We start from the raw sequence: 23,960 nt of genomic DNA on the forward strand, positions 1-23,960 counted from the left end.
GTGTTCCAGAAGGGCCTTTTACTGAACTCCGCCTTTTCCTTCCAAAGCAGGGTCTTTTCCAAGACCCTACACATAACCCTGGATTAAATCTCAGTGAGATCATTAGCCAAGAACCCTACATCACTGGAGCATCATTTTGCCCCAAGTCTTACTGCTTCTGGGACCTTCAGACTCTTTTCCAGCTGCGCCAACACCAGAAAGGAACTATAGCCCCTGGGAAAATCTGGAATGCTCAGCTTCACACACGGCCCAGACTGGAAAAGTAGCACAAATCAGGCCAAGCTACAAGTTATTCAGCACTTCTGCCTTTAAAGATGGCCCAGCCAGACAGCAGTGAGGAATCTTTCAATGATGGTGTCCTATTGCTGGAAACCAGGGAACCTGAGGGTTTGAGCCTGCACCTCCCCTAGTTCCCATAATTAGCTGTAACCTCAGGCAAGCCATTTTAAAAGCCCTCAGAGCCCTTTCCCAAGCCTATAAAACAGAGAGGATTAACAGTTACTTCAGTGAAATGCTCAAGGAACGTACCAAAGAGAGGTAATGGTTGGACACATGTGAGCATGCTTTCTCAAAATACTAGGTAGATAGGATGTCTGCCACCAATTTTCCATTCCATGTCCTACCCGAAACACATTTTGATAACCAATTCTGTTTCCCCAGGATTTTCGTAATTGTACTGATTTTGCCAGGGAAACCAAAGTTTCCTTGGTAACCTTTGGCAACCAGCAAGGGGTCCTGAAGAAGCTCCTCTGGGGATACAATCTTATTGTATGATTCAGGTAAATTTCCGGGGGCTTGAGCCTCTGGTGATTAGCTTTTGACTGAACCTCCTTTTGGAGTTCAGTCTCCCAGCTTTATCTCAGCCTTGGTCCAGGTCTACTGAGTTGCTTCCTACACTGCTGCGCCTTCTTGGGAGAAATTCTCTCTCAGCTCTTTTTCCAGGGGTCGGGAACCAGACACAGAGTGTACATGTAGTGTTCTCCCAACTTGCCTTTTTCCCATGTGGCTGTTTCTGATGGCCATTGGAAGAGGGGTTTATAACCAATACTGTTAACTCGCTATCTCCCCTCCCTGACCAAGGCCTTCCTTCTTTCTTCCCTTCCCAGCACCCATCCTTCTGAGCTGAGAAAAAAAAAATTGGATCAAGTTTAGGGAAAAAGAAGAGAGCAGACCAGTGGTTGGTGAGCTTGGCCCAAAGACTCCTGGCCAAAATGGAGGGTGATGACACTATCTAGATCATGTGGTCCCTTGGCAGTTGCTTTTTCAAACTGGGTGGAAGTGCCACCCAAGGCCGCAGAAACTTTCAATGAGGGTTAACAAGTTAGCTTATGAGGGACTTGAATGTCTGCCTACACAGAGGGTCACAGATAGATCTATTCTCCTCTCCTGTCATCCTCAGTGGGACAAAATGGCATCTGGGAACTCTTTCTGCTTCCCACATTCTCCATATGATCCCATGACGACAGCACCATCTATGAACACGGGGCATACTTTCCAGTTCCATCTGCCTCTTCCATGGCTCCTTACCCCACAGAAACAGGAGTCAAGTGGAATCAAAATTAGACACAAGTGACATCTTTTGGTGCTCCCAATAAAGGAGCTACCCTTCTTGGGTGGAGACTACAGAGTTCCTTGTTCCTCTGCCTCCCCTTGGTTTGCTACTTCAGGCCTTCATACCTCAGGCCACTCACTCCTGCTCCACAAGTCTGTCTTTTGCCACATTTATGCTCATCTGACTCAGCTGCCTTTCATTGGAAAGGAATGGCTATGCCCATGCATGTTTTCTGGATGCCCATATTGCCAGGTGATAAGGCCACTACATTGCCTATATCTGACCAAGGAGGTAATGTCAGATCTCCATGATAAGTCCTTCTAATTTTAACATGTTTTACTTATGTACCAACTAGGTTCTGAAGGCAGGGAGAGTTTCCGTTGTACCTTCAACATACTGTGCTAGAACAGGTGGCTCTTTCTTTTTGGGTTTCCTCCCAATCGCTTCAGGAAAGAAACGAGCGTCCTATCTGAGAGAGATACTCCTGCCTTTTCTATGGGGGTTGGGGAGTAAGCTTGACCTGGCTTGATCAAGGCAACTTGGGAGTCCTGATTCTCACTGGTCAGAGAGATTAGCCTTTGCTGACTAAGAGAACTCTAGAACTGTGGGGAAAGCACGCTACCCCAATTCTTCATAATTTTTTGAAGTCTAGTTCTTCCCAACCAAAGTAACTCTGGAATTGAAGAGTATGGGAGGATGTTACCACTGATTCCCAGGCAACTTGGGAGTCCTGATGCTCTAGATTCCTATTGATGAGCCTTGCAGATGTGATAGGGAAAAAAATGGAATCCCTACACCTTCCAAAGATGGACCCATCTCCACATTTTCCACCACTGTGGTCCACCCACTTCCTTTCCTACCTCTTCATACCCGTTCTCAACTCTTCCTTATTGATTTGCTTTAGACACTCCTGTCTCCAAGGGTATAAAGACTGTGGAGTTCCCCAGGCATTAAGATGTTCCCTTGAGAATTAAATCATGGGGTGGGGGTGATTCCACCCACTTGCACTTTTTCCCTGAACAGCAATTTTAAAACAAAGGGGCCAAAGCCATTCAATCAAGCAATCATCTCTTATGCGAAACGGGCAGCATTTGGTTCTGTTTGGTTTTGCTTCTCTTCTTATGCAGCTGTTTATCTTTGTAGCTTCTCGTGATGGAGACCGCATTCCACTGAGACAGAGGAGAGAGACACTACTAGCAGGGGCTGGCACCCAGTATGACAGGATGTAATCCCTGAAGAGAGAGGCAATGTGAGGCTGCTGTTCAACCCCAGCTGAGGGGGGAGTAAGCCCAAGAGCGTTGGAGTACAAACCAGTGCTTTTAATTCTTTCGTGACAATGCTCAGGGCCACCGTCAAGGACACTTAGAAATCGAATCTGAAGAGGGGAAGGAGGGCGCTCAAAGAGCCTGCTCACTTTGAGGGCCTTAGGTATGCAAAAGGGATTCCCTTTTCCACTCCAGAGGTTCTATGACTTCTCTCTCCTTGGGATGGATCATCACGGGAAATTTGTCTTCCATTTGCTTAGACGTCCCTCTTTACACACACACATACACTCACATACACACACACACACACACACACACACACACACACACACACACACACACACACACACACTGTATTCTTCAGAGGTAGAATAAGTCCTAGCCTGTGAACCTAAGGAAGCAGGCCAATATTTTACTGTAGCACTCTCTTGTCTCAATACAAGCTGGCTGAAGGAAAGGTGGGCCAGAAGATTAAAATCTTAAACTCCAATACCATCCTACATGTGGTCCTGTTTTGTAGGAACCAAGGGAAATGGGCTTCAAAGCTTTATGTCGAGGCCTTGATGTTGCTCTACCAGAACTGGATGTTGTACAAAGAAAACGAAGGGAGAAAACCAAGGCATATGAGGTGTAATGGTTTGTGTTATCTATTTGCTTCAAAGTCTATAACACTACCACAGGGGCCATGTTCCTTTTTCATCAGAGGCATTCAGCAATGGAAAAAAAGTGGCGGGAAACCATCTCCAGTGACCACCAATACATCACTGGGCAACTAGCACCCACTAGCACATCTAAACGTGTCTCCTAAATTGATTTTTTTCTTGTACACTTCCAAAACCCCTACTCTCTGTCTCCACTATGCAAGAGACCCTTGCTTCCTGTTACCTTCACAAATGGCTAACATTTTTTTCCTCGTGTCAGGCCTATGGCTCTGTTTTTCCCCTTTACTTCCCAAGTAACTTACTGACCCACTGCCTGGAACTAACTAACCCAAATAACCAGCCCAAGAACTTTCAATAATACAGGACCTCAGACTCCACAGACTTAGCTATAGAGGAACACTTCCTTCTCAATGTTAACAAGACCTGAGGAACGCTCCCCAGGACAAGACCACCTTAAAGGATTAAAGGTAATTAAGACACAAGAAGGCAGACAATCAAACTGCAGAGGTGGATCCCCCAAGAGCTGACCTTGTTCCCTGCAAGGCTAGAGTTGGAAATTTGTCCCTTACTGACATAACTGTGTCCTGTGTATTTGTGTCTAAGTCATTTTGTGGCAACGTGAAACAAAATTTATTTTGTCCCCAAACTTCCCCAAAATAACTGTGTAGCAAAACCTGCGACTGCTTAGATTTTTCATTCATGTTTTATGTTTCGAAAGCTATTTTTACTTTAATTTGTTTATTGCTTGATATAACTTTAAAACGTGTGTGTGCTTATGCATGAATGCAAGTATTTAAAAGGCCTTGTAAGTACATACTTGTAAACCAAGGTAATCTTCTTAAAGCTTACAAAGATATATGCGTGGGTGTGTTAAATGCTTCATAAAAACCTTAAAATGATACTTGTTTATATAAAGCAACATTCACTGAGGATCCTAAGATAAAGTTTCATTAGGTTATAAAATTTAATATTGGATACAGAGATAATGACTTTTTTCTAAAACAGATTTTCAAAAACTATTTTATCTCATGTGTGTAATAAATGGCTAAAAAAATAAAAAAAAATAAAATGTTTTGAGTTGGTTGAGATGCATCTGGGTGATATACATTGTCAATCCTTCTAGAGCCAATTGCTATGAATCTATTTTTTAAGACTAGCATTCATATGCAATTATTAAATATAAGATTTTACTAAGATTGTGTTACATATAAAATGAGAGATATGTTTGTCAAATATCTCTGTTAAATTTCCTTTTCAAGGTGGGGATTACAGGAGGTAAAATACCAACAAACAGCAACATTAAAAATCTAGGTAAGCTTACTATATATAAAGGACACCCTTTCCCCTGCTGTGGAATAATCCTTCCATACACTGTGAGTATGTATTACTCTCATTGGTTAATAAAGAAGCTGATTGACCTATAGTAAGGCAGGATAAAGTTAGGCAGGACAATCAAAATGAGGATGCTGGGATGAAGAAAGCTGGAGTCAGGTGAGTCACCAGCAAATGCAGATAGAGCAAGATGGGCATTCCATACTGAGAAAAGGTACCAAGCCACATGGCAAAGCACAGATAAGAAATATGAGTTAGTTTAAATGTAAGAGTTAGCTAGTAACAAGCCTGAGCTATTGGCCAAACATCTGTAAGTAATATTAAATCTCAGTGCAGATTATTTGGGAGCAGGCAGTAGGGACAGAAAAACTCTGCCTACACTGCCCCTCCCCCCAGAACAGACATCAAAAATACACTCAATATTTTGGCTTTTGCCTCTCAAAGGCAATTAGATCAGGGGACTTTGAGGCATCGCCCAAAAAGTCCTGCAGCTATGAGTGGCCACATCCTCCTAATTAGGGAGGACATGGAGACCCAGAAATTAGACAATGTACATACATAAAAAGAGTAAAAAGAATATAGGAAGACTATACACTCAACTAAATTTACTAGAGAGAGAAAAAGGTTAGCTTTTGGCCACCTACATGGTCTTAAACACATTACGGAAAAATATAACTAAAGATTAAAATAATTCATAATAATAATAATTTTGTAAGCTATGCTTTTAAAGACAAACATTCAGGTTTTAAAGGCCTCCATTAAAGCCTCAGAATGACCTAGTGACATGCCAGGTAGAGTTCTCACAGCCTCCCCAACTGTAATCAAATTAAAGGACTCTCATACCCTTCCTACCTGCAAACAAAATACTGTTTGTACATTCCTGATAATTCTGCTAATGTCTCCTTTGATTTACAAGATCTACAATATCAGACTGCAACTATGCCAAATAGTACCATCCCAACAGTAAGCAGCTTTGGGGACAGATCTCAGGGTTTTTATGGTCAAAATGACCATATGTCTATTACTATGTCTATTACTATCTTAATAGTGATTACATTAATCTTTAGACCTACCTTCTGTCTTAGTAACTGTTCTATTGCTATAAAGAGACACCATGACCAAAGCAGCTCTTACAAAAGAAAGCATTCAATTAGGGGTCTCCTTACAGTTTTAGAGGATGAGTCCATGGTCATCACGGCAGGAAGCAGGCAGGCTGGCGCTGGGAGCAGTAGCAGAGAACTTGCATTCTGGTCAGAAGTCAGCCAGGAGAGAAAGATTTGTGCCTAGCTTGGGCTTTGGGAACCTCAAAGGCCACTCCTAGTGACACACCTCCTCCAACAAGGCCACACCTGCCCCAGAAGGCCACACCTCCTACTATGTCCCAAACAGTTCCACTAACTTGATTTGCACCTCTGCCATCAACTGTACAGAAAAACATGATAGTAAAAAAAAAAAAAAAAAACCTGAAATGTGGCCCATGGAATCCACGGGGAAAAAAAAAAAAAGAGTATGATGGCTATGGTCATCAGAAGGAACACGAGGCAGTATTGCTTCGGTAAGGTTCCTTGATTTCAGTGGTCACCAGCAACATTAAAGCAGCCAAGATGCTGGCATGGTCCAGGGTCGCATCTTTGAGGCACTGAGTCTTATGGCAGTCAAGGTTGCAAACCACTGGAGCTCTGCAGGGCAAACAACCCCTCGGTGCAGCAGTCTCCTCAAGTTCTCCACACTTAGCTGTTTTAAGGGCAGTGACACACTTGTGTTTCTAGCACAGGAATCAGGGTAATTTGGCATGAGAGACCTGAAGAACACTTTGAGGAAGTGGGAACGGTTAGGCTTTACAGAAGATAAGGTTAGTGCAAAGCACGAAAGAGCCTTCTAAAACAAAAGTTGCCTGGAAGTGCCTTAGGGCCCCAGAGCAGCAGCTGAACAACGCATTATCCTTTAGATGGGGGGGGGGGGGGTTGTTCCTCTCAAAGATGCTTCAGAAGAAAAGCTCAGAGTCTCCACACTTTTGGTGGCACCCACTGTTCTGATATGTGACAAGATTGTGGGCCTATCCTGTCCTCTGACTGAAAGCTTCTTTTGTCTACCCTCTGCCTACTGACCAAGTATAGATTCTAGCCTGCTTCTTCAGTGGGTTTGGTTGCCTGTTCTCAGATCCTTGATGGGACTCTGAGCCTTGACTTTATATATACATATGTATAAACAAGTGACATCCGAAGCTCAGTGTGACATTAGCCTACCACTGGAACATCTCAGAGAAGGTGGAAGGAAGAGTCAAACACCCAAATAAATTGCTTTCCACCTCCCCTTCTCCCCAAGGGCAGAGGTGGAGAAGCCATGAAGAGTTCCATTGTTCACTCTGATAGATCACGTTAGGTACACTCTGACCCACTAGGAAAATACCTGCTCTAAGTCCGACCCCCCAGGGGTCCAGGATATGGTGAACAGCCTGTAATTTCAGATCTGGCTTCTCATTCACCACACTCAACAGGTGGACCGACTGGCCTGGCATGAAAGGCTGCTTGCAATCCTATGCACATTTCTCTTCATAAGTGAATATTTTTATTGTCAAGGTACAAGGGCCCATCATAAGGGTCAGAGGCCACACCTCCTATCCCTCACTGTGATATTAGCCTGTATAGGAGGCAAAGACCATCTGGGAAAAATACCTAATAAACAAGGTCTAAAAAACACAGTGAAGCAATCTGAAAACGATACTAATGATGGTTATCAAATGGCCTTGCAAGGTAGGAACTGCTTGGACTTTTCAGAGGGAAGAATGGCCTCCATTGTTTCCCTGGTGAGGTCACAGGCCAATGGGGAGGTGAGGGAAGTTGACTCTGGGCAGGGAGGCACAGCTAGGGTTTGTCAGCAGGAGGTGGGGTGAGGGTGTGTTAGGATACAACAACAGTCTGCAACTTCAGAGAGAAATGTTCAGGGGCCCTTAACCTTATGGGATCTGCTGGAATACTATGGGAGCTGGAAAAATACCCAATAGACAGGCTTCCTGCAATGTGTGTGTCCCTGGCAGACCGCATTCTGACCCACTTCCATGGGACCGAGTCTCAGCTTGCACACTTTTGGCACTGAGGACTTGCTGCTCCTCTTCCCAATACTTCAGTAGACTTGTTATAATGTTATATGACTGAGAGTCCAGGTGGGTGTCTGTATGTTGAGGCTCTGACTGTGTGTGTCTACACTCATCACCTTGGGTGTTAACTGTTAACTGGGTCTTCTCTTCTGTCCCTCTGGCCACTGATCTTCCTCTCTGTGATGAGTCCCCACGGGTTCATTGTCACTCTCCAAAATAAGTCACTCTGAGGGTCAAAGTGAAGCCCATCCCCCACACAGATGGTACTGCACATATGATGAGTTTACAGTTTATTGTGGATAACAAACCCCCAGGAGAACATGGCTTGATGCTTCATGGTGAGTGCCTGTCTGTACTTAACGCTGCCAGAAGCTGGCAGCTGGGTCTCAGGCCCTGCCTGTGAGAATGCCCCTGGCACATCCCTGTGATGTGGCCACTGCTGCCTCCAGCAGTACCCATTCACCCCCTGACCAAATAACCTGCCTGTGAACAAACAAGGTTGCTGGGCATGTCCTGGGATGTTCTGCATGTAGCACTTTTGAAAATAGGTTGTTTTTTTCATTCAAGTGGCAGGAAGGCTAAGATTTAAATCTTGGATAGGAAGACAAAAAAACAATTGTTCCTAATGCCTTTCATTGGAAAAAAACATTTTTTTAAAAGAAATGCAAGCCAGTCCTTGAGGGGCATGCCTATAATCCCAGCACAGGAGGACTGAGACAGGAAGAGGATGATTTAAGGCCTGGACTGCATAGCAAGACTTTGTTTCAGTAAAACAAAAGAAGAACTAGGAAATGAAGTTCAAGGTGTTGGGGGACAGCAGGGACAGCAGGGCCTTTTGTGGGTGTGAACTGCAGTGATGCAGAAGGGGCCCACTTTGCAAAGCATGGTAGTCTGCCTGCTGCCAGCTGAACTGCATGTGGTCATGGTCCCTTTGACACTTCAGAAATTTCATTCACACAGCCGTCATCTTGGTTTGTGACCTCAATGAACACAGAGATAGAAGACCTTTAACACATCTCTAAACAGATCCCAGAGCCATCTTCCCACTACCCCACCGCCACCACCCAAACCTCACTGCTCTGCATCAGCAGCGGTTGACGCAGACATCAGCTGAGGACACCCGGGCCCCTCCAGCTAACATATACAGCACAGTACAAGCCCCCTAGAGTCCAGTACCACGCAGGTCACTGTACCTGTGCCACAGGGAGAGACTTGTGATGCATCCTCAGAGAAAAATGAACGACAGCAATCTAAGCAAGGAAGGCTGGCCAAAGAACCAGCCCCCCTCCTCACAATAACAAGGAAGTCTGGTGTGGTCCCTGACCTCCATGCAGTTGTCGGGAAGGGCTAAGCTAACAAGACCTATCACAGGCTCCTTCACTGTGGGATCCTCACCTGGAGCATGCATCTGGTCACTGGGGGAAAGGGGCTCACACCTAGGAATAGTATGTCCTCTGAACAGCACTCAGGTTTCTTTCTGGTCCTTGTGGCACATTGACCCTGAGTGACCCAGAGATCACCAAATAAATGAGTAAATATAAAAAAGTCCTTGGGGAAGTCTGAGGAGGAGGAGGAGGAGGAGCAGAAAGAAGAAGATGAGAAATTAACTACCAAGATAGTATTAAACCCAAGAGGAAGCAGGCCAGCTGATGATTTAAACCCTTAGAGAGTCTCAAACCCAGAAAACAAAACAAAACAACAATCGCCAAAAAAGGAACCAGGGTCATGGTGGGAACTAGAAGAGTAGAATGTCCTCTTTGAGCACAGGATGGGTAAATCTCATCACTTTCAAAGCTCAGCTCTGGCATGCGCTCCATGACTTTAGGGATTTTACTTACTCTACTGGGGGCGGGGACAGGGGGCATCCGGGATGGAGAAAACAACCTGATGATAAAACCAGTTGCCTAGATTAACGTCCAACATCCACGTGTATGATAACTGGCGTTCTTAAAGAGGATGCCTGGCCTGATGAGCAGAATAGCTCTGAATGCTTTCAGTGAGAATTCAGACATGGAGACTGAGGGAGGCAAAAACCTTGTGCCTGGGGTTTTACTTATGGCAGCAGAGCTAGTGCTGGGGTCCCAGCTCCACCTGCAATGTGCTCCCCTTATTTCTTTCCCTTACCAATGAGATGATCTCTGTCGCCCAGGGAAACAATGCTTCTGGAGGAGGGTCATCCACCCCACAGGTGCTATTTTAGTTATGAAATAACCAAACGATCTTCCCTCGGTAAACATTTCCAGAGTGATGAATAAATGAGAATGTGTTACTTTACAAGGTCAAATAAACAAGTCCGGGCAGAAATAATTAATCAAGAAGATAAATTTGGCCTTTTACAAAGGAACGCTGGCAAGACCTGCCCTGCTGCTGGCCAGGTACAGCTGTCAGGACAGAAGAATCAGAGAAACCCAGGAGTTGGGAACACCACATTCCCATGCTTAACACATGGAAGAGACAAGAGCAGACACTGTTAAGAATAAAAGCAACAGAGAGGCACCTGAGTCACTGAGTCACAGAGGAAGAAGGACTCAGATTGATGCTTGCAGTGACCGGAATGGGAGGAGGAATAATGGGCAGACAACCTCAGCTCTTAGAAGATTCAACTGAGGTTAATCTCAGGCAAGCCCTGCCTACTAGCTCCTGCCCAGCAGCCCCTCAGGCACCCATTCCTCACCTAGTCAGAACACCCACTACCACAGAGAGCCAAGAAAGAAATGTGCTGCTCCACATTGCTCCAGAAAAGGGATATAACACTAGAGAAGATCCTCTTTGCTTATATTCACCTCACCTAACAGTGCCTTCTCCCTCTCTGGACCACATCCCCTTTCTTCCATCCAAATCCCACTGCCTGCTGTTATTTACAGAGTCAAAGGAAACCCATTCATTCCTCTCAAGTTGATGTGGCCCTTGCTTTCCGTCCAGAGCACCAAACATCCTCTTTTCTGCCCGTACTTTACATGTTTGACACAAAGGAGGCACTATGTGAGGATGAGGAAGCAAAAGCTTCCCAGGAGAGCTTTGCACTTAAAATACAACACAAAATCTGCCCAGACACATGATGGTGGACAAGGTGAGGGGGCCCAGGCTGAGTCCTGAGCATAGACTTCATCACAGGGAACACCTGATAATAAGAAGTGCGTGTCCTTGTCACCAGAGGAAATGATTTCTCTTGATTTAACCAGCAAGGGGGGAAAATTAAATTATGTCAAAAGACATGAAATGGAAGTTATATTTTCATCAAAGACAAATAAATGTAATAACAACCATATGGGAAAATAACACATAAATTCATGGGAAAGCTACCTTATACACTTTTCCATATTTGGAAATAAAGAAAATGCATCCAAATGTGATCTTGCCATTCTAGCTACCATGAGAGGAATGACCCTATAGTCCTGGCTGTCCAGGGACTGCAATACATCAGCTTTAGAGCATGACAGAACCAGCTTCAAAGGCAGCTTACCCATTCTAGCTCCTGCTCCTTCAAAGCAATCCAAACCATGATATCTCCCTCTTTCAATGAATTTTTACAGGCAAGATCTGTCATAGGGGCTGGCAAAAAAGGTGACTCCAAGCCAATCAGCCAATAGAGGACTAGCAGGTGATGCAACTCAGTACCGGAACTCTTAAATGACATGAGCTGAAATAAATTAGCCATTCCCCCTAGTCTTTCAAGTTACATCATGTAGAAATTTTCATCTAGATTTGCCAGATGAGGAAACTGGGCTTCAGCAAAGTATACAATACGCATCCAAATAAACAGATCCACTTGGCAGTGGAGTACTTGTGTCTGGGATGCCCCACCCCTTTTCTTGTGGTTGAATTTAGACCAGTGTCTCTCATCCCCTGTCTTCACTCATAGCCTCTAAGTGCTGAGCTGAGAGTGTCCTCAGATCTGTCCCCGTCAAAGCTTCTAGCTTTATATGTGTTTTGAACTTGAACTTGTCTCTAGAGATTCGTCTTCCTGTTCTCTGCTGTTTTTATTGACTGACCTGCAAGGAAGCCAGACCAAGCACAAGTTGTTATGTTACTGACCCAAGTAACTTTAAGACTCAACAGTGTTGGTGCTCTGGCAGGAAAACAAGGCACGTGTCTGCCATCTCTCTGCAAAGCCCTGGAAGCATGTTCTGAGGCTCTACACCCACAAAACACTGCCTTCACACTTTGCATGAACCGACTGTCACCAGCCCTCTCAGGAAGGCCATCCACCTCATTCGAATTCCCTACACTTGTCAGGAAAGTCCATCAGCCTGGAGACTGTGGGATGCTCTTTCCTTGAGTTCTTCCATCAAAGTGACTCTGTCCCCTGACAAATGCTCTCTAGTTTGGAGAGTTAGTTCTTACATTGGAAATTGAATGAAAGCGCTACAGAACATTGGCCATCCATCTCATCATCCTAAAGCTGAAGACCATGTGTAACTACTATAAACACAGTGAAGAACGTGTTTGTGATGGGCAAGTCACATAATAATTTGCCCAGGTCCTTTCCTTTTCAAACCCAGAAAATCAAGTGGAACCCAATCTAAGGTCTCTTTGCCTAAGGCTGTCACCAATCACCTGAACAAACTATTAATCCCTTTGCTTAGAAATAAAGGAACATACTGTAACAATCAAGCTGCCACCCTCCAATCTTAAATCCTGAGTCACTCAAAACAACCAAAATGAAGCAGTACCCGTGATAGACTGAAACTGGTCTTCTCCTAAGTCAACTTCATAAACATTTCAGAGGAGGGGTAATTGTGTGCAGGTACAGGAAGTCAGAGGCTGACATCAAATGCTTTCCCCAGTTGCTTTTAGTTTTGAAAGACAGGGTCTTTCTCTAGACCTGGAGTTTAGCAAGACTAGCTGTCCAGGAAGCCCCAGGCCCCTTCCTGTCTCCACCTCCTTGGTGGCAAGACTGCTGATATACCAGACACACTGTCTTATTTATTTATTTATTTATTTATTTATTTATTTATTTATTTATTTATTTATTTATTTATTGTAATGTGGATTCCAGAATCCAAAGGCAGATTGTTATGCATGCATGACAAGCTCTTTACTGACTGGGCTTTCTCCTGGGCCTGAAACATTTTGTATAAGACCCAGTTAGTAAACAGTTTAAGCTCTACGGGCCACAGTGTCAAGGTGACAGCTGCCCGACTTAGCCATTGCAATATTAAAGCAGTCACAGACAAAATGTAATCAAGTGGACTTGGCCTCACTCCATTAGAACTTTATTTATGGACCCTGAAATTTGAATTTCAAAGAAGCTTAACATACTTCAAAATATTTCCATTTCTTTGATTTTTAAAAAATCTTTTTAGAAATGTAAAAACCAATTTTTGTGCATGGGCTGTAGAAAAACAGGAAGGAGGCTGGATTTGGCCCATTGGCTGTGGTTGCCAACCCTTGCTCAATGTCAGAACATCCATCCAAATGCCCCCAAGAAGAAGGCTCCACCCACTCAAGGACCGGGTCCACGCAGCCTTTGGCAATTTCTAGAGTAGTACTTGGTTGCTAGTGGCCGCTCTATGCACACATCTTCAAAAGAGGGCTCACTTCACTAAGGCAGTCAAGACTAGATCTCAGAAAGCGGTACCAATCTGTGACTCAGAAGCCATTATTTCTGTCCTTTCTCGGTCCCTGTCACTTATCACATCGTTCTGATTTATTTAAGGTAAATTCTGCAAGGTCACATTACTGAACTTTTCCATACAAACAACAAGCAGGATTTCCACACACACACACACAGCCTCAACTTCAGCTTTTGCTCCATCTCTGCAAAATGACAGGAATTTGAAGGGTAATAAAGTTAGTATTCTAATCCAATAGAGATAAGAGAATGTTCTTGTCATCCGGCAAGGAATTACAGCCCCACGCTAATAACTTTATTCGTTCATTCCTGGAAAGTAACAACTTTCAGTGTGAGTAAATGTAGAAAAGATGCAGATATACAGTATTAAACCAGCTTCTAAGAGCTAAAACATTTTATAAGCTATTCCACCACGGTGACATCATAAAACACGACTGTGCATTGGAATCTGCCCCCCTTCTTTTCCACTCCTTCCAACTGTAGGGCATAAAAAGGCTTACCACATGAGGCAAACCACATGTTCAAATAAGGGATTTCATCTTTCTTTCTAACAAAAACACCTCTCTTCCTGGATGAGAATGGCTGACCTCATTCACACTCTAGTTTGAACTAAATTTGGGGTTGAACACCCAAACTGTGAGCTGCTACTCAAATCCCGGTATGGAGGGAACAGAGAGAAAATAATCACCATCCAGGATACCCCATTCCCCAACCCCACCCCACCCCACCCCAACCCCACACAGGCATCAAGAGCACACAAAGAACTGGGCCACCTCAGCGGTCAGAGAGAACAGTACTCATTTTCAAAGCTGAAGACACCCAACTCGAAAGCAACAATGTCACTTTATAAGTGACTCAAAAGTTCCTGTCAGGTATGAAGATAACCTTTGTTTTCAAAACAGAGAACTCATTAACCACTGCAAAGTTGTAATGGGAGGAGGGGAGTGTGTGACCCACATGCTCTGGCGACTGAAGCCAACATCACTCCTCTCTGTCCCCAAATACTAGCACAGCAGTGAGCCAACTGCCCTGGTTTCCTGGAATCCCGGCAGCTCCTGGATGAAGAAGCTTCAGTTTTAAACACAGGACAAGCTTGTTGAGCCAACTCTGAGGAGCTGTCACACTTGAACAAGGCTTCTGCAGGCTCATAGCTCTGGTTTTCAATGCAAACGATCATTGTAAACACTCTCCATGAGGACAGACACAGCTCTGCTCTGAGGAAGGACCATGGTTTCTGCTCATTTCATTTGAATGAACACAAAGCTCAGAAGACCACTGGTGACAGGAACATTCCGGGGCTCGGTTAGACCACTTTGAGTTGTTACACCACAACTAGCACACATAAATTACTGCACATGAGTGAATGGCAGACAGAACCGGATTAGTAGCTATCACCTGAAGCCCAAAATTTTGTCAATAAAAGTCCCTTTCAGAGCCATGAGGATTCCTGAAGGCCAAAGCTTTCTGAACTGGGTCAATCTTCTGCTATCACAGGCTGAGTACCATACCCATCCCCAGAAGGGAGGTCACTATAATTACACACATACACACACACACACACACACACACACACACACACACACACACACACACACTAGTTCAATAAAACATAGGGACCCATTCATTCCCAACGAACTGATACTACCAAGCACCTTTATCTGCATGCCTGTGTGTGACATTTAGCAGGCCAGTGGGCCAGATTCACTTCCCACACAGCCTTAATGCACCACCATGAATGACCATGTCTCAGGCTGTGGTTCAGTCAGTTGTACCCCAGACCTTCACCTTCTGTAGTTTCCCCCTCTAATATTGCTCTCTGATGACTTGCTTTCAGGATGACTAACTGTGGGTCCTACAGAAGCCTACGATGAACACAGGGCTTCCTCAGAGCATTCACCTCAGGAAGATCTAAAACACTAACAAATGAAACCAAGAGTTGGTTGTGACTCCCCTGACTGCCCTGAGTGACCAGGTGAGGGAACAAACACAAACGTCAAGATGAAAACAAACCAGAAAACACATCTCCAACTTTTGAAGAAGGCCTTGGCTGACCTGGCCTGTAGGCTATCGCCCAAGAAGCAGGATCCCCAGTAGCTTGTTTCCTAGGTGAGTATAAAATATAAAACGACCAACTCAGCATTATACATACTATACCAGAGACTTGGCCGCACAGGCCCTAAATAGTCCATCAAAGAGGCTGGTGGTTCAAAAGTCAATTGACCTTTAAAAGTTGGTGAGAGAACAGCAGAAACAGAAACAAAACCAAACCTGCAAGGCACAGTTTCCTACCTTCTTTTTGGAGTGGTTTCTTTCTTCTTCTTTTGTAGCTTTGCTATTTTTCCCAGCACGGGACACCTTCTGGTCCCCAGACTGCTTTATGGTGATCTTGATCTCAGGGGGACATATATAGTTCTCCAGGTTTTTGGGGGGTTTCTTAGCTCGCTTTGTGGTCTGAATCTTTAGCTTCAAACTCCCCTCAGTGAAGTTGGCCTCTTTGATGGAGAACTCCTGCTCCTCCAAGCCATCTCCAGCCACCCATTTCTCACTGTCGGCGTTAGAGTTGCAGTCCACATCTCGTCCCGAGCCCAACTCATCCTCCTCTTCCGCTTCCATGCGTTCTCCACCCACGGAGATGCCTTTCAAGGGCTCTCCTGCACAGCCTGGGGCAGCTGGGGACTTGGATGAGGAGCCCGGAAGGAATTCTGACTCGCTCCCTCTTTGCCTGGAGCTGCTTAAAATTTCCCTGGACTCCATGGTAATCCCGCAGTCTTCAGGAGTTCTTGGGACGGGGAAGGGATGAAGGGAAGTGGGAAAAAGTCGAAAGAGAAGACACCCAAAATTCCAAGAACGAAGCAGTCCAACTGCTGGATTCAACGTCCCAAGAATGGAGATGTGGTGAGATGCTCAGACGAGATCAGATCTGCAATTGAGAAGCAGAGAAATAAGTGGCTATGGTAGAAAAGAACTGGACCCCCAAAAGATCCAATCTCAGTTTCTAAAATCCTTCCCACAAGCCCACAGTATCAGAAAATCAGTCCAAAAGTTCACATACCCACACAGAATAATTCTAGAGCACAGGGGAAGCATATCACACATGCCGTCATGATGGGTTATTATTAATTTTTATGGCTGCAGGCCCAATAATAAAGATAAGAGAGGTGAGTCCCCAGCTAGTAACAACTGGAGGTTTCTCACACTGAAGCCACAATGGACTCTGTCACCAGTAAAACCAACCACAATGAGAGGAGACTCAGAGGGCTAACACAGGTCTGTGGGAACGTATCCAGGTGGCTTCTGCTGTCACTTCCCTTGTCCATCTGAGGAACGGTTTGCAAAATGAACAGCACACTCAGCTGCTCCTGAGAGCCTCCCCCAAGCCCTTTCTAGAGGAAGGGCATCCTTTAGTCTACCTGCCTGGCTCTTCCTTGTCACTTGTCAATACTCAAATCACACATAATCTCCATTAAGTAAAGATTTCTGGGTTTTGTTTCTACTTGTTCCTTTCATTTGCTTTGGGGTTTTGTCTTTCATTCTGTGAGATGGGGTCTCATTCTGTAGTACAGGCTGGGCTAGAATTCACTGTGTCACTCAGGCCAAAATCCAATTGGTGGCTATATTCTTGACTCAGCCTACCGAATGCCGGCATTTTCCATGTGGGCTACAACACCTGGCAATCTATCTCTTAAACTTAGGTGAAATAAGAGCTGATAATAAAACCAAAAGATTTCAATAGGAAATCACTAATAACACTGGGATTAATGCAAAACAGACTTTTAAATGTTTGTATCTACAGAAACATTAGGTAGCTAATCATTTCTGTTACTTATAGAAAATAGCTATTTATACAAGTTTTAACTTCCTTTCTTGTTCCTTAGATGAAGGCCCATTTTGTCCACATAACAGAACAGCAAAAGAGAGAGAAGCAGCATTTCACAAGTCATCGAAAGTGTCAGGAATCCTTCCAGCATCGTCTCTGCCCTCTCCCCTCCAAGATGAGAAGAGAAAAATCAGACTTTCTCCAGATACTCCCAGGATGAGCCAACTATCCTTCCCTCTAACTCTCCTCCATGCCTAGTTTATTTATTCCCTAGTTCAGACTCGTAACTGCAAAAGCCAAAGGCAAGAGCAGCCGTCCATCTGTAAGAGAAAACCTAACGTCTCAGAGCTCTACAAACTGCCATATCTTCTAGCGGGAGTCTCATTATTTCCAAGCCTTTCATCTTACACCACTGAGCGAGCACTCTCCCTGTCGCCAGCAGGAAACATTTCTACAGAGTTTCTGTTCCCACCTCTGTGCCCATCGGTTTAAAGAACTGGTCCTCAAATGTGCCTACCATGTGTGCCCAGTGAGGCTTGTAAGGACACACTGAGAACAGCCAAGAACTGGAACCTGACAGCTGAGTATGTGGCTTCTGGCTCTGGAACCATCATGTTCTCAGCCAGTACCCAGCCAGAAAGCCAGATGAGAAAGTAGCTTAGATAAGAAACCTCCAGGCAGGTCATGGAAGTTCGCAGAGAAGCCCAGAAACATACTCAGAGCCTGGAAAGGGCTCAGTCCTGCAGACAGCCACATTTATAAGAAGTTTCCCTCTCAGAAAAAAGTATTAGTACAGTGTTCTTCTGAAAGGGTTAAGACCGCTACAGTAAAATCAGGTGTACCTTTGCTGAGGCTCCCAAGAAAACCCTAAACAGCCGCCACTCAGGCTGCCAATAAGACTGAGTACCTTCCTTGGCTGGAGAATGGAGAATATGGTTGGAACACATGACGCTTGCCTTTCTTTTCTCTTCTTTTCTTTCCTTTTTTTTTTCTTACTAAAGTCTTTGTCTCCAGTATACTAATATGACTTTATGCCTGAAACCTTTTATTTTATAAAATGTCATGTTTAAGCCAACTGTGGTGGTATAGGCTAGTGATCCCAACATTTGGGAAACTAAGGCAGGAAGATCACCATTTCAAAGCTAGCTTTCCTATGTAGTGAGTTCTAGGACAGCCAGAGTATATAGAAAAACCCTATTTCAAAACAAAGAGGCAGAAGTTTTCTCAAGTAACTGCCATCCACAGATTCCTCTCTCATCAGCGGCAGATCGCAGCGTAGAACCCTAAGGCGCCAAGATGCCTTAGGACATGGCCCTGCTTAGGGCAGGGAGAGTCCAGTAGGCTTCTCTCAGTCTACACTCCAGCTCCAAACACCTTGGAAGTCATTTCCCACCCCCTAAGGACAGCGATGCCCAAGGCTTCCTCCCTTAGGCAGGAATCACCAATACGATGCTTTAATTCCCCCAGGAACTATCACCCTCGGGCAAACGTGCCCATACTGGATGTAAGATAAGGCAAAGACTTCCTCTGATGGCTCTCAGCAATTCACCTGGACCTTCAGCTGGAGCAGGCAGGCGTTGTGAGGAGATGAAACACAAACTACAGGTGAATGGATAGGGTGTGACATAGGGAGAAAATTATTATGAAGAAAGTGCCTCCCATTTAAAAATGATTGTCTTCAGATTTTCGTATACTTAACTGTATGAGTCAATAATTATTTAGAGGCAGTAGTAAGAGATTCATAAAAATGAAAATCCAATTCAACAAAGTGTTTCTCAATTCCTCTAAAGATCCTAAGATACAACGAAACTATCCATTCCCTGAAGATCATACTCTTGATCAGAGATCTGAAAAGTAACTCTAAAGAAATCTACAGCACCAGTGCAGGAGAGCTGCAGCACCAGTGCAGGAGAGCTGCAGCACCAGTGCAGGAGAGCGGCAGCACCAGAGTACAGAACAGCTAATGCACCAGTGCAGGAGAGCGGCAGCACCAAGAGTGCAGGAGAGCTGCAGCACCAATAGTGCAGGAGAGCTGCAGCACCACTGCAGGAGAGCGGCAGCACCAGAGTGCAAGAGAGCTGCAGCACCAGTGTGCAGGAGAGATACAGCACCAGTGCAGGAGACCTAATGCACCAGTGTGCAGGAGAGATACAGCACCACTGCAGGAGAGCTACAGCACCAGTGCAGGAGAGCTAATGCACCAGTGCAGGAGAGCTACCGAGCATAGGCTCTTGCTGGGATTTGGGGCAACTATTAAGAAAGAAGGAAGACCCTATAGAGACGGAGCACCTGGGTGACGGTTAACATCACTAGGGTGATGATTAACATGTCTGCCCCGTATACAAGAGGATCTGAATTAAGATTTCCAGAATCAACTCAAGTGCAATGTGGCTTGCTTGTAATTCCAGCCTCGGGAGGTGGAGACGAGGTTCCCAGGAGTGAACTGGCTATGGAGACCAATGATAGCAATCTCATTCCACACACAGGTACACACCATTGCATGAAGGCAGGCATACATGCATGCATGCACAGGTGTGCGCACAAGCACACACATGCGCATACACACACACACACACACACACACACACACACACACACGCTTGCCCTCATGCAAATATATGCACATACCACACTTAGCTACACCATGAAAAGAATTAAAAAAAGAGGGAAAGAAAAGAGACAATAGCAGAAAACAGACAGTATAGCACAGGGCAAAATGTGAGCCAGGAACATGTAGAACTGTGCTAAGGACAGAGCAAACGAATATGCTTCTAAGTGGCATGGCAACAAGTCGGACTGGTGAGAAATACAGCTAATAAAAGGTTGCAGCTGGATCATGAACTTCTTGAGGGACAGACACACTGGTGAGCTTGAATTTGGTCTTCCAGGTACTGAAGTCAGCAGGGGAAAGAACTCTATCAAAGCTTGTTTCAGGGCAGTGCACACCTCATACCAATGCAAAACTAGGAAACCTAATACTAAACAGATAGTTGAACCCCCTGCTGAAATCTGACTGTGCTTTCTTGAGGACCTAAACCAGCTGGAGTTTGTGGGACAGCTGGGGTTCCTCCTAACATGTACTATAGATAAAATAATAAGGCCATTTCAAAGAGTCCCATCTATTCCAGACCCACCATTCAGGTCTCTCACATTAAAATAGTCTCAGCCCATCTTAGTTACTAAGTTGAACTGACTACTCAGTTCAAACCTGTCTCCACAGTGTTCTCTGCACTGGCATGTTCATAGAATCAGTCCTTGCAATTGCTGTCATTGATCCATGCAATCACTAAACATATGACTGGTCCTCTCTAAAAGTATATGCCATGAAGAAATGAATGAGAAATTAACAAGCAAAACAGACCCCAAGCCTTCCCATAATTCCAGGTTAGTGCCCAGTATTTGCATCTCCATAGTAACAATTTTACAAACTCTAGGGAACAGAACTAACTCCCTGGTCTGACTCACATTCCACCCGGCTGTATAGATTACCTCTAAATGCATTGCCTTCTAGTTGTTTTGAGCATATGCATCTTATTTTCCTAATTCAACAGCAATTGAGTCTCAGGCTGAGGCCAACAGCCACTGAATAGTGTTCACATTCACTTCCTTTCCATCCTGGGATGGTGCTCTTAGAAGATTTCTAGAAGTTCTTTCTGAATGAAAATATATTCACACCTGACAGCTATTCAAAGTCCTTCTCCAAAATTAGCCCCACCCACCCAGGAAGCCCTGGTCAAATTTTATGCCTATCCTGGGGATAAAGATCCAGATCCTGTGTCCACATGAACCCCATCACCTTAAAAATCATATAAAAAAAAGCTTTCAAAAGCATAGAGCAAAGAAACCTAAGCTCTCTGTTGGCCTCACCAGCCCACAAAGATGCTGTTCATCATTCACCCCAGCACATACCTGCCAGCCTACACACTCTTTGAGTTCTATGGTGGGTCTGGGAGACAACTGACAGTCCTCTTGTGGTAAGCCCCTGGCAATACACGTGTGTGAGCACAGTCACACCCTCAGAGTTGGGGGAGCCCAGACAAGGTGAAAGCATTTTAACCTGTTCACATTCCTGCAGTTGGCAACTGGCTCGGAGAGAGCAGTACACAATGAACCAGTACTCTGTGCCTGGGTCACTGCCTCCTGTGGTTGCCTGCAGGGTTGTCACACAGGGACTGAGACAACCAGGACTGCTTAGGAAATAAGTCTTCAGCAGGTCCTACAAAGCCGTAGAGCCTGGAAGGAACAGTTAGCATGCACAATGAGACCAGAGTGTGGCAATGGGATCTCTACTCCTGCTCTGACATTCAAAGTCAGTGAAACGCTAGCTAGACAAGCCACTCTGAGTTCCTGATCCCACACTTCGCTCAACAAGGATGGAACATGCACTCTTACGCAGCCTCGTTTTGCGCAGCCAAAGGCCTATGGGGACACTTCAAATTGAACAGTTTGAACCCACAGCAGTATATCTCTAGTGCCCAGGGAAAATCCACATGGCTAGATGTTGCTTATACTCAGGGGAGTCCTAAACAGTCCCTCCTCCCTCCCTTCCAAATCTGTCTGAAAAAAATGCTTCCTGCTTCCTGCTTCCTGGGAAACTCTTACTTATTCTAAGCCTGGTGGGAATAATGTCGATTCTCAAGCTACACATACTGAACCAGGGTCCGGGTGGAAGAACAGGCACTTTGGTGTTCCCCAGCTTCCAGGTACAGGATGGGCTGGGGTCTGAAAACCAGTGCCTCAGACTTTCTGTTCCATATATATATATATATATATATATATATATATATATATATATATATATATATATATATATGTCCCCTAGGCAGTGCCTTGACCACAGGGTGCTTCTTAATCTATATTTGGAGGTAGCTTCTCCTTACACAGCTCCTTAGTCTCCTAATAGCAGGCATCCATTGCATTTGAGCCATTTACCATCCCAATGCTCAGCATAGTATCTAGCACAAAAGAGACATTGAAGAACTTTATTGACCAAATAGATGAAAAACTGAGCTTGCCATCCCAGTTTCATCCACCTCCTCTGCTTGCTTGGCTCCCAGATCACTAGCCACAGACTGCCCACTGCCATTCTGATAACTGTTTCCCAAGTCTGCAACATGGCAGAAACAGACAAAGCCCTTGGCATACTCAAATGGAGTCAAAAGATATGATTCATGGGCTTCCTTCTGCCTCTTTGGAACCCTTGTGAGACCCCTGTCAACCTCAGTGTCTCAGCAACAATATGGAAAAGTGCTATCTTTCTTATCTCCCCCACTGGGGCATAGTTACATGGATTTATTGATAGTTAAACTCTGTGTTTCTTAGTTTAAAATAAACTTTTTAAAAGCACACACCTCTTGGGCTCTTAAAGGCAAACCGTCGGGGATGCAGGCAGGTCCTCACTGCTCATTCCTGTCACCTCCCACTGTCATCTCCTCCTGGGCTTCTGTGTACATTGCCACCAGGCCAGGGACTCCTTCCGGGTTGGCAGGTAAAAGCCCTAGCTTGACTGGATAATTCTCAGGTCGGAACTCTTTCCTCAGAACTCTTCAGAACGTCCAATAGAAAATTGAAGTTGGCTAGGTACTGCCTCTTATCTGTGTAGACGGCAGGTTTTATAGTTTGCTTGCTTGGGTGTTTGGTTTTGTTTAATGTAGTGTGGCTCTGTCTGTCTCCCCTGGCTTTTCAAGAGCCATGTAGATCATCTCTAGCTCATGAATTTTTTTTCAATTATTCTTTTAGTTATTTCTTTCCATTTAATGATCCTGGTCTCCAGGTTCTTATGACATTTAGTTTAGGATTCTGCCCTCCATCCCCCATCCCTCTTATTTCACCCCTCATCACATTCTTTCCTTTGCATTCGATTTTTCTCCTACACTCACTGACCTACTACCGTTTGGGAAAACTCTCTTGTGAGATTCTAAGGACTTTGGCAGGAGGGTGGCTGCTGTTCACCCTTCTTCATGTCTGCTAAGGGCACTGGGGGAAAGTCACAGTGGATTCACATGCAACTTTGCACACACCTGGAACCCTCCTCCAGCCTTCCTGAGTTAAAGACAAAAATGAGAACAAATTTCTCTTCTCTGATTTGTTCAAGTCGGGACTCTGTTTCTCTGCTTCTGTGACACACAACATGCCCTTTCCGGCACTTCCTACACCACCTCATCTTCCCTACTAGACACTAAGGACTCTGAGGGTAACAGTGTTGCCTCTTTCGGTACCAGGCTGTCTCCAGGGCCTGCCCCAGTCCCTGATACATGGAGAGAGGTCCTGAAATCTTTCTTCAGTGAATGTCAAAAGGAGGGTTGTGTCAAAGTCCAGCCAGTCAGTCACCATTTGACTTGGAGTGCCTATAACTCTGAGTGATGTTTCTTGAAACCCTTCCCGCTGCCAAAATTCCTGGAATAAATGATCCATAAACACTGGTAAATGGGTCAAGTGACCCAACACATACCTGGCTCTCAATCAGCAAGAGTGAAGATAGCCCCACACCACAGTTGGCTGACACTGCATATATGTCTGTGGTCTACAACAAAGGACAAAGCTTTTACCCAGCAGCCTTTTTTGTGCTCTACACACCTGTGAGGTACATTCCAGGCCACATTTTACTTCCTCCAAGAAACATTGTTTAAGTTTTTCACCCAATACGTCTTCCAACAACAT

The 23,960-nt window shown here is 44.9% G+C and overlaps 1 protein-coding gene across 1 annotated transcript in view; it reads right to left on the reverse strand.

Annotated features, from left to right (window-relative positions):
* LOC102908301 (SET-binding protein) overlaps positions 1 to 23,960 on the reverse strand; it is a 351,782-nt gene that overhangs the window by 315,400 nt on the left and 12,422 nt on the right. Inside the window, exon 2 of the mRNA XM_015992691.3 lies at positions 15,773 to 16,403. Within this exon, the coding sequence (XP_015848177.1) occupies positions 15,773 to 16,237 (465 nt within the window). The 5' untranslated portion in view covers positions 16,238 to 16,403. The remainder of the gene's footprint in view (positions 1 to 15,772; positions 16,404 to 23,960) is intronic.

This window comes from Peromyscus maniculatus, chromosome 19 (genome assembly GCF_049852395.1).
Source record: "Peromyscus maniculatus bairdii isolate BWxNUB_F1_BW_parent chromosome 19, HU_Pman_BW_mat_3.1, whole genome shotgun sequence".
NCBI lineage: Eukaryota > Metazoa > Chordata > Mammalia > Rodentia > Cricetidae > Peromyscus > Peromyscus maniculatus.